An 11,033-nucleotide genomic window follows, 5' to 3' on the forward strand; every position below is an offset into this window, starting at 1 on the left:
GACATGTTATACTGCAAAGTCAATTGCAATTGAGTTTAATTTCCCCAGCTATCCAACTAGCTACGAATTGACAAATATTTTAAGTAAATGTGTAGTCTATTGAGTGAGAACTGAAGATGAAGATCCATTTGTTTTGGAGTGGGACTGGTGGTGATCAAGATGGTGGTGATGATGATGGGACTTGATCAGCTCTACTGTTATTTGCCAAGCTTGGCTCTGCTAGCCCATTGCTTTTGACACATTTTACTGGATCATAAGCTAAATTGTTTATGCTTCTATCAGGCTTTCATTTATCCAGTTTATAAATGATGATTTGTTATGGGAATTTGTTTATTAATATCATTATTTCTCCTCGAGGGGTTATTTCCTGTTTGTTTGGACTGTGTGTATTGATCCACAACAGATAGTAGCTTGTAGACATAGGCTCATGGGGGTGAAACTACATCCTGAAATTGCAACAGCTTCAGGTTTGATGAACGCTCAGACATTTTCAGCGTGTATCTAGGAGAAGGCTGCTGCAGCTCTGTTGTGGTAGCTAGCCAACCGTCTGCACCAGACGGCAGAACTGGCCTGAGCTCATAGTGTGGCTGCAGTCTGGGATTTGGCGTTTTGTAACCTGATCAGCCACCAGTCGGCCATTGTGTCCAGCTCTTCTCACCCCTCCAGCTTAGCCATTCAGACTGGCTGGGGTCTCTCTCATCTATTGACAGAGATGCCAGAGTTTCTCTCGGTGTTAAACACCCATTTGCAGACAACCTTATCATTTTGAACATTGCCTGCCACCAGATTAATTTCCATCCCTCTGCTCTGTTCAAATTGCCACTGTTCTGTTCTGTTGTGTTTTTTTCTTTTGATGGCACAATGGTTAGTTATTTTGAAATCCTGCTTTGTTTGGAATAATGAAGACAAATTAGGCTTTTGTTTTTGTCTAAGGAATTTTTTGGCGGCCCTTAGCAATTTACACTGTTCACCAGCCGAACAAAGCATGTCTTTTTTCTCCTGCTGTTTCTGACATTTTTTTCCCCTTTTTTTGTTACTGTTGTCAACCTCCCCAGATTTTCTCTCTCCCTCTGCCTCTCCTTCTACCTCCTCCATGCTAATTGTCGGTCTTAACGCTCTCTCTTCCTCTGTTTTCAATTGCTTCAAATTAGCAACTTTTTGTTGCTGTCTCTGTGGAATTTCTCTCTCACCAAAAATCTGAGTACTGAGTACTGTTTTCCAGGCTGGTGTCGGTGGCTTTAATTGAGCATATTGTTCAACATGCCTGGGTTTCTTTATTAGCAACTTACATCATAGGCATCTTACAGATTCTATCGTACTGAGGCTTAGCTAAGGGAGCAGCTCCAGGCTCCCTGTGTTTTTCACTGCACCATGACTGTCTTCCCATGACTGAATCATGACTGTCTTCCCATGACTGAATCATGTCTGCTCTTCTTCACTCTGCCACGCTCCGCATGTTATAAAACCAAACTCACCCTGGTCTCTGCAATCGATCGCATTAGAAAGGGACTGCTCACGGCTATCGGTCATTACATCACAACTCACTTTTAACGCGGCTCAATCAATAGGAGGCGGTAGCGGAGAGCGGCGGTGCTGTCGTGCCGTGGCGGGGCGAGGTCCTGAGGGGGGGGGGGGGCAAGCACGTCTCCGGTAGCCGCGGGCACCAGAGGAGGAGCACAGAGAGGATCAGAGCCAGGCGCTCTGTGGGGACGCAACGTGACAGACGCTCAACCCCTGTCACTCTCTCTCTCTTCTCTCTCCAGCCTCAACCCTACCTGCTCCTTTCTTACAGCTCAATCACATTCATTCATGGTGCCTCCCTCAGGAACGTGTGTGTGTGTGTGTGTGTCTGTGTGTGTGTGTGTGTGTGTGTGTGTGTTTTTGTCTGTTTGTTTGTTTGTGAAAGTGACTGTGCCTGTATCTGTGTGTATATAAAGGTTTAACTCACTGTCAGTATGACAGACTAATGAAAGAGACACTGCCAGCAATCCTACCTACCAAATGGACTTTGTCTCCCTGCCACTTATATCGGTTTAGTGCATTGATGTGTGTTTGCCCAGTTGATGTTGCATCCACTGTGATAAATCCCTCCCTCGCCAGGTGTTCAGATGAAAATCTATCCATTCGACTGACAGATGGATACCTGATCTTCCAATGCCGCTGTGTTCCTTTGAGATGAATTGACCAGCCTTAAAGGTGAAGGACGCTGTCCTCATGTTAAGCCAAACATTTAGATGAAGGTAGCACAGGTGTCTGTTTGTGCTCCTTTCCCCCATACCGTCCACTCATATAAGGTCGTAGTAGCCACAGCGTCAATGAGTTTGTGTCCAGAAATATACACAAAGTCATTTATTTCACTCCGTGAGCTCTGAGGCAACCACACACAGTGGTGCACGATGCAACTTGGGCACCAGCGTGCATAACAATGTGTCCGCACACCACACAAACACAAACCGCCTACGAGCGCCCCCACAGTCACTCACACACGCACACACATGCACACACTCATCCCCACGCATACACACACGAATATTAACAACATTAATCCATTTTTATAATGTCACCAGAGGTGCAGGCTAACGCCGGATGGCATTTACATAAGAGCACATCAATCTGAAATTAAATGTAAATCAGCCCCAGTCCCGAGGTGCCCACCGTCAATATTCAGTAATTAAAGATGGACACATGCCAAGAGGGGAGGTAGGCGACCCGGGAGGAGGGGGGTCAAAGGTCAATCCCATCACTCCAGTAAGGCATCTCAAATAGAGTGCCTAATGGCCCTGCAGTACCCCCCCCCCCCAGTCACAACATACACAGAACAGGTCTCAGGGGGTGGATCATTTTGACAAAATGGTCTTATTTTCCTCCATTTGGATCAGAACTGTGGATAAACACGGGGGGTTTAAAGATGGGGAAAATAGCTCCTCACACTGAAAAGAGAGAGAGAACAGAAGAGAAGAGAGAGAGAACAGAAGAGAAGAGTGTGATATTCCTGGTGCGGTGTCTTGCTATGCTGCCAAATAATTATATTTTGTTCCTTCTTTCTTAACACCGATAACACTATGACTCTTGCAGGAGGGAACAGTCAATTAGACTGTAACAGGGGATTGAATGGCTTAATCCTCAGGGTGGGCGTAGCAGTTCCTGTGTGCCCGTGCAGTGCTGTGCTGTGCCGTGCTGTGCCCGTGCGTATGTGTGCCACTCCGGCTCCGCCAGCGCTCTGACTAACCCAGAGTGCTGGTATTTTTGGGCCCGTGCTCACTCACTCACTCACTCACTCACTCGCTCGCTCATCCACTGCAGTGATCCGGGTGTATTGTGTCGGCCCCCTCACTTCAAAGCCTGCCCCCGAGGAGCCTGCGCCTGGCTCATTCTCTGCACACATTACCCGCCGGGAGACGGCCGTGGCAGCGGCACCTGGGTGACTAATGGCAGCCCCCACTGCAGTCTATTAGCGGCAGGAGCCCTCAGCACTGAGACATGGGGCCACGTCGCAGTAATCAGAATTGAGGAGGCGGAGGTGGAGGATGAGCACATAGACAATTACACACACACACACACACACACACACACACACACACACAGACACTATACACACACTCTCACTCTCACACACATACAGGTACACATACACTCACTGACACACACACGCCAGCTCACATAGAGCTGAGGCTTTCTCAGTATTGGTAACGATTTCTCCTTCCTTGCCAGTATGGCACCATCTCACCCTGGCCGAGATTAAAAGCCCCCCCACCACACGGCCTCTCCGCTCCCCAACCCCCTCCTCCCAGGTGAGCTGGAGCGAGGTAGACAGTGAGAGAGACTGAGTGAAAGAGGATGACCTCATCTGCTCCTAGCTCCAGCATGAGATAGTTGGCTTCGCCTTTTTACCTCCACACCGCTCACCTCCTCTCACCCCCAAACTTTTCACAACAAGCCGGGCTGGAAGTGGAAAGGGTGGTGGTGGTGGTGGTGCCGGGGTCAAAAGGCAGTAATGAAAACATTCTGGCCCGGCCTTGCCTGCGTTAATAAACATTCCAGCCGGAGCTTTAATCCAATCTCTCTCTCACTCCCTCTGTCTCACGCGGCATTGTCTGCATCACCTTCACGAGCACATTGCTGACGTCCCCCAGGGTAAACGGCCTTTAGTCGTGTCAGGAATCACCACGCAGATAGTTGTGTTATTTTTCAGCGTTACAAATGTCCTTCAGGTTTAACTCCAGGGGAGTCTTAAGTCCGCTGATAGTAGCGCAGGAGAATGTTTTTGAGAAGCACCGGCCTCCGATGTGTTGTGGAATTTAAATGCGGGAATCTGTTCAGAGGCTGCAGTGGACGTCCGAGCTGGCGAGAGAGAGCGTGAGGGAGCCTCGGTCCTCACAGCTGGCCATTAAAGAGCGGTATTGGGTGCTTTATAGCCACGCGCTGGAGGAACACAGGTAATTTAACCTGTGTAGAACGGGTGGGTCCCTCAGAAATCCAGCATGTTAATGTGTTCTCTGATATTTATGATGAGCCTGTAAACTGCTGACGGTGAACTCTGCCGCCATCTAATATCCTCACACACCACCCTGCTTCATTGAACTCAAATCGTTAATAACACACAGAGCTCTTTCTTTCTGTCTATCTTTCACTATCGCTCTCTCCATCTCTCTCTTTTTCTCTCTCTCACTCACTCCCTCTCTCCCCAGCTCAAAGACCCCCAAGAAGGCAGTGTTTGCAGGCAGCATGCAATTGCTGGCTGGGATCAAGCTCTGCACGGGGAGGGTTCTGACCAATCATCCACACTACGAAGACAAGGCCCTGAGGGAGAGAACCAGACAGGTAAACCTACCACCAGCACACCTTTCCACTCCCCAGCGCACGCAGCAAGAGGACTCTGATCGATCCTGTGTGTGTGTGTGTGTGTGTGTGTGTGTGTTTCCCAGGGATCACGTTCTGTTGTGAAGGGGTGCTGGTGAATTTTGTATGCGAGGGCCATAAATAAGCAATGGTGTTTTGTGGAGTTTATGTAAGTTTAAGGTGAGATAACAATCACACGCGTGGCAGAACAGAACCTGAGACCTGACCTGGAAACAGAAATTATGGTCGATATGTGTGTGAAAACCCAGCTTTCGCACCTCATGCATGTGCTCTCTTGTGTTTTCTGAACTTGAACAAAATATCGGTTTTTGACCTTGTGTCAAGGCTGCCAAATTATGCTGTGCTAATCAGAGGCATTTTCTTACTGAGTTGGACAAATACAGTACATACGCCAGGCTTCAGAATTCTATTAGACTTGCATTGGAATGTGTCAGGTGATGGCATTAATACAAATGTCTTTGACAATATCGTTTCTAATGGTAAAACTGAGTCAGTGTTATGAACTTGCAGGCCAGTCATGTTTCCTTGCCCTCACTCTTATTCGCACGCGGCCTTCTTCCCCCGTCTCGCCCCTCCTTAGTAATTCTTTCAGTCAGTGTCTCTTTATCTGGGAAAACAATGCCATTTTTTCATTGTCTGCGCCCTCTGACAGATGGAGCACTAGTCAGGCACTTGTCAGCGGCAGAGATTAATTGTTGCTTTGCCCAAGCCGCCTAGAAAGCGCATTAAACAAAGCCAGGAGCCTGTGGGGGTGGTGGGGCAGGAGGGGCGGCTGGGCTGGGCTGTGGGGGGGGTGGGATGCGTTCCAGGCCACCGTGGGTGGCGCCGTGCCGTGTTCACATGCAGACCCCTGCATGAGGGGGACTAATGAGGATGTGCCGACAGCGCGGGGTAGGGCCTCCTCGCCTCGCCTCTCCTCTGCTCTGCCGCCGTGGCGGCCGCTCCAAGCCGGGGGGACGTGAGCGGAATGGGCCTGACCACCAGCACGCCGCGCATTCTGATGTAGAGAACAGAGTGAGCATAGCCCAGCCTGCTGCTGTCGGCAGCCTCCACAGTGCACACGTCTCCAGTTAGCTCAGCTACCTCACCATCTAATCCATATTGGAGTCTGATGTGTAGACAACTCTACAAGAAAAGCAAACCAAAATAAAACTATTTCTATGTTTATGTGAGGGATACATCAGTTTGTAGGAGCATGGGGACTGATGATCTGAAATAATTTTTGACTGTGGTATGCAATGGCTTTTGGAAACTGTCACCAACTCTTTGGTAGTCTGTTCCCACCCTCAGGCTAGTGGGATTTCCCTGCTGGCTAATAGAGTACTGTTGATCTAAAAATCTGCTGCTCTCTCTCTCTTTCGCTGGCTGGCAGGTGTACCAGGTGTACGTGCGTCAGTAGTGTTGATCTCTCTCTCTGTCTCTCTCTCTGTCTCTCTGGCTGGCAGGTGTACCAGGTGTACGTGCGTCAGTAGTGTTGATCTCTCTCTCTGGCAGGTGTACGCGCGGCAGTAGTGTTGATCTCTCTCTCTGGCAGGTGTACGCGCGGCAGTAGTGTTGATCTCTCTCTCTGGCAGGTGTACGCGCGGCAGTAGTGTTGATCTCTCTCTCTGGCAGGTGTACGTGTGTCAGTAGTGTTGATCTCTCTCTCTCTCTCTGGCTGGCAGGTGTACCAGGTGTACGTGCGTCAGTAGTGTTGATCTCTCTCTCTCTCTCTGGCTGGCAGGTGTACCAGGTGTACGCACGGCAGTCACCAGAGGAGGTGCACCGGGTGCTGCGTGCGGCGGGAGCCGACTACGTGGTGCTGGAGGACAGCATCTGCTACGAGAGGAGACACAGCCGCGGCTGCCGCCTCCGAGACCTGCTGGACCTGGCCAATGGACACGTAGGTGTCACCCAAGTCTGTGTGTGTGTGTGTGTGTGTGTGTGTGTGTGTGAGTGTGTGAGGTAGAAGGCTGTGATTGAAGTGGGCTAACCCTTTGTTCCCTGTTCAGCTCAGCTTCATGTCACAGGTCTAAAAAAGTAGACTTTGTGTGTGTGTGTGGGAACGTGTGTGTGTGTGTGTGTATGTGTGAGATATGGGGTGTACGTCTGGGCATGTGTATGTGTGTAAGTAGGGGGTGTGCGTGTGCTGTAAATAACTTGTTGGCTGCCTGTCACCGCCGTCAGTCAGTGGCAGCTAGAGGAGTGATGGCTTTGAAAGAGCTCAATTACAGGCAGGAAGGGGGCCCAAGATGGAGCCATGTCTGATCTGGGTGTCAGCAGCGCATGAAAGCCCTTCCTCGCCCCTCACAGCCCCGTTTGATGCTGCCAGTAAATGAGTCACTTTTCATAGTTATTTATTTATTTAGATGGGGATGGAGCACCTATCCCCCAGTCTAGACTTTCATCTTATGGTGGTGGGAATGCAAGAATTCTCACTGATTGCGTGACTTGGTGTGTGTGTGTGTGTGTGAGTCTATGTGTGTGGGCATGTTGGTGTGTGTGTGTGTGTGGGGGGGGGGGCATGTTGGTGTGTGTGTGTGTGTGTGTGTGTGTTGTTGAGTGGGTGGGTGGGTATGGAGCATGATTTTTACATCAATGGGCGTAAAGCAGAAAAGTAATAATAATAAAAGCGAGTGGTCATCACCTGCCTCTGGGGGTAGAGCAGCACTGTTAAACACCCGGGTGGTGCTGGACACTGCAGACAGCAGCACTGGGAGTGAGCCACGTGAGAGGGTCTGATTCACATCTGAGGTGTCGCTGTGTGTTGCCAGGTGATGGACGGCGAGGGAGAGAACGACCCCGACCTGGTGGCGTCGCCTGACCCGAGGTTCTGCGACGCCATCAAGACAGACTCGCCAGTCTACTCATCCCTGTTCACGCGCGTCTTCAAGAACAAGACCTTCAACGTGTACCGACTGAAGAAGCCCAAGAAGAAGGGTCGAGGGGAAGGCAAGGCAGTGGACAGGGCTGTCTAGTCAAGCCTCCCTTCCCTCCCTTCATCTCACCCCTCCCCCCCCCCCCCCCAGCTTCCAGCCTCCAGCCTGGCTATCTTGACAGGCATCCTGAGCTCTGGTATGTGTGATCACACCAGAGAAAGGAAGAGGAGACAATGAAGGGTAGTTTGATGCGCATGTGGGTCTGTGTGTGTGTGTGTGTGTTGTGGAGGGGGAGTCCAGGAAGAGAGATGTTGATTGGAAAAAGCTGGCCTGATTGAGGCTGCAAGACAGACGGGTGAGCTCATGCATACCAATCCTGGGCTCAGAATCAGGCAGCATAGACAACAGGGAAAGTGAGGATGAAAATGGCGCTCTGGAAAGCAAAGGCATCAGAGCGTTTTTTGTTTTTGTTTTTATTTTTAACCCGCTCCAACACAAACTGCACACGCACGCACACACACACACACACCACACACACACAGCTTTTCTTGCCTCTTTCACTGAGTTACAAATAGAGGCAAAACGAAAGCCAGGATGACAGTGGATAAAAAAGGGAGAGCCTTTGATATGGGAGCGATCCGGAAAGAGCCGGAGTGGTTTGGGCAATTGAGAGTAGCCCAGGCTCCATCACAGCCCAGCTGCCAGGGCCAAACTCAGACACACTGTCATGTCTTCATCTGACTCAGAAGCTTTTTCCTTTTTAATAACCGCACTCAGCAGTTGTACGCTGCCAGGGAACACACTCACACAAACAAGCAAACAAACAATTTGTGTGAATGCGATAAGTGCCATACACTCGCAATGCAGTAAAGAGCTTGATGGTCTTATCACTGTGAATATCATTTTTGTCTATTAATAACTTTAATTGGAGGTACAATTTAGTCTTTTTTACATTTACTTCTATGGTACTGATAAGATGTTTGTCTAAAATCTTTGTTTATATGCCCTGTGTTAATGGTATTAATAGAAGCGTTTCATCTAGCTTATTAAACCCCTGAGATTGGCCAGCCTATTATTATAACCTTCCATACACAACAAAAAGGTTGCACTCAAGAGGCGCTGAACAAATGAGTGTGTGATCTCTGCATTCTCACGTGGTAAATTACGCCTTAATTAGGGGGAAGCTTGGATGCCTGTGCCATTATTGTCATCTAACCTCAGTGCGTTAGCCCCATTTAGTAAAGCACCCTCAATTAGTACGCTGAATGTTTATGAATATTTTCAAAGCTTTTTTAAGTGTTTTTTTTTTATTATTATTTGAATGAGCTGCTGACTTGCAATGCTTTCTACAGGGTCTTACGTAGTGTTTGGTGTTTTGTTCTTTAGTATGTATCCAGATCAAGTAAAGTGGCATGGTCCTGTTTGTATTTTCACTGGTAATTTATGATTCAGAAGGCTGACTTCATGTAAGTGCCTTGCTGTTGCTAACCATAACATTGTTAATGATTGGTTTTAGCCAGATGGTTAACATTTGAGCTGCACTTTGTCTCGTATGGTTAAATTTCCTCTTCACTGTATTTGTCTGTGTGCTGTGCAGTTCTGTGAATAAGGTGGGGATCTAGACCATAGATATTAGAAAGCTAGATGCCGCATTGGGCTCTAGAATGTACGTAAATAGCGACGCCATCTTGGTGGGGGCAACAATCACTGGAGGCCAATGGAGGAGCATGTGACTCTGACTGGAAATCAGACAGGTGTCTCTGAATGGCGGCAAGCGTTGCCCATAGACAGTAAAGGTGTTGCCCCCAGAAATATTGCGGCCGCGTTTACAATGCCACCTAATAGAACTCGACGGACAATGCGGTATCTAGCTTTCTAATATCTATGATCTAGACTCTGCAGAGCTCCGACTGGACCAGCTCCAGTACTCCAGCTGTCATTGGCTCCATCACCAGGGTGAGAAGAGGCAAGAGAGGGTTGTTTGCGCAGCACTGAGAGCACTAGCACATTCGCTCCCCACTCTGGCTTTGGGTTTTCAAAGCTCCCAGTGTGGTATTAAGAGGGCACCTTGCACTCCTAAATAACCGTGTGGCTCTTAGCACTGGGTTTGGATGTCAGGGACGTTGCAAAGGGGACAGCTGAGAACTGCTTCCGGTGGTATTCCATCTATGTCTTGTGCCAAATCTTCTACTTCACATCAGATACCAGTCTATTTGAAAACAAATGAACTAATCATGGCAATTCATAAGGAAAATGGCTTTCTTCAGGATGCACTTATGTTTGTCAGTATTGTCTACTTGCATAGTGAACGTAGGATCTGCTGGCCGTATGAAATTGCACTAGAGTAATATTGTGGTTTTGAGAGTGACAAAGCTCATGTTGTTTACATTTCTTCAGAAAACATTAATGTTTGTCATTAGAGCCATTTCCATGAAGCAGTGTGCAAATGTGTTTTGTGTATTTGTAATAAAATTGATTTACATACTTGAAATTGGTGCCTACATTTTTTATCCACCTTTTCACTGTTGTTGACTTAAAGCCTTAAAAAGCCTAAATGACAGGGATTGTTTATTATAAGATGGATTTTTTGGCATGCCACTAGCCAAAGGAAATTATTTTAGTTATAAGGTTGTATAAAAGAATTATCTTGAATGAATTCATTGTTCAGTCCCATAAGTAATGTATAGTGCTATACAATCTGTATTGCCTCTAAGAACTAAAAGTCAACACAACACTGCTGTTCTGGATTAACTGTTTAAAGGACACACCCCAACATGTCAGAATGAATGGTCTTACATCCAGCAACATTGTTTTAAATACTGGGGTCCCACAAGGCTGTGCTCGTCACTCATCCATTTTAGGCCCTCTGCTATTCTCCCTATATATGCTCCCACTTGCCTCCATCTTTAACAAACACAACATTCAATATCACTGCTATGCAGATGACTCAGTTTTACCTGCCATTAACAACCGAAAGTTCCTGCACTTTGGAAAGTCTGTTGAACTACCTTAATGAAATAAAGTTTGATGGCTAAAAATGTCTTACAATTAAATGAAAAGAAAAAAAAGATAATTATTTTTGGTCCACTCAGCTCTGTTGCTAAGCTAAGAAGTGCACTTGAGTCAATTGCCACAGTGAGGTGAAGTCAAGTCAACTTTATACAGCGCATTTCATACACAGAGGTCATTCAATGTGCTTTTCATAAACAAAAGCAAACAGGAATAGCTGATAAAATTATAGAAGGGCAATAGTCAAAGAATAGTTTAAAAAGTAAAGAATAATAATAAAGATCATAATAAAAAGAAAACATAAAA

General features: G+C 47.5%; 1 protein-coding gene across 1 annotated transcript in view; it reads left to right on the forward strand.

The window, feature by feature from the left end:
- dpy19l3 (dpy-19 like C-mannosyltransferase 3) overlaps positions 1-10,209 on the forward strand; it is a 29,405-nt gene extending 19,196 nt beyond the window's left edge. Inside the window, exons 18-20 of the mRNA XM_076287735.1 lie at positions 4,689-4,821; positions 6,584-6,742; positions 7,614-10,209. Of these exons, the coding sequence (XP_076143850.1) occupies positions 4,689-4,821; positions 6,584-6,742; positions 7,614-7,817 (496 nt within the window). The 3' untranslated portion in view covers positions 7,818-10,209. The remainder of the gene's footprint in view (positions 1-4,688; positions 4,822-6,583; positions 6,743-7,613) is intronic.
- The last annotated feature ends 824 nt before the right edge of the window (positions 10,210-11,033 follow it).

Source organism: Alosa pseudoharengus, unplaced genomic scaffold (genome assembly GCF_046254945.1).
Source record: "Alosa pseudoharengus isolate Yale_2024_CS ecotype anadromous, Long Island Sound unplaced genomic scaffold, YU_APseudo_1.1 YU_APseudo_1.1_scf_16, whole genome shotgun sequence".
Taxonomy (NCBI): domain Eukaryota; kingdom Metazoa; phylum Chordata; class Actinopteri; order Clupeiformes; family Clupeidae; genus Alosa; species Alosa pseudoharengus.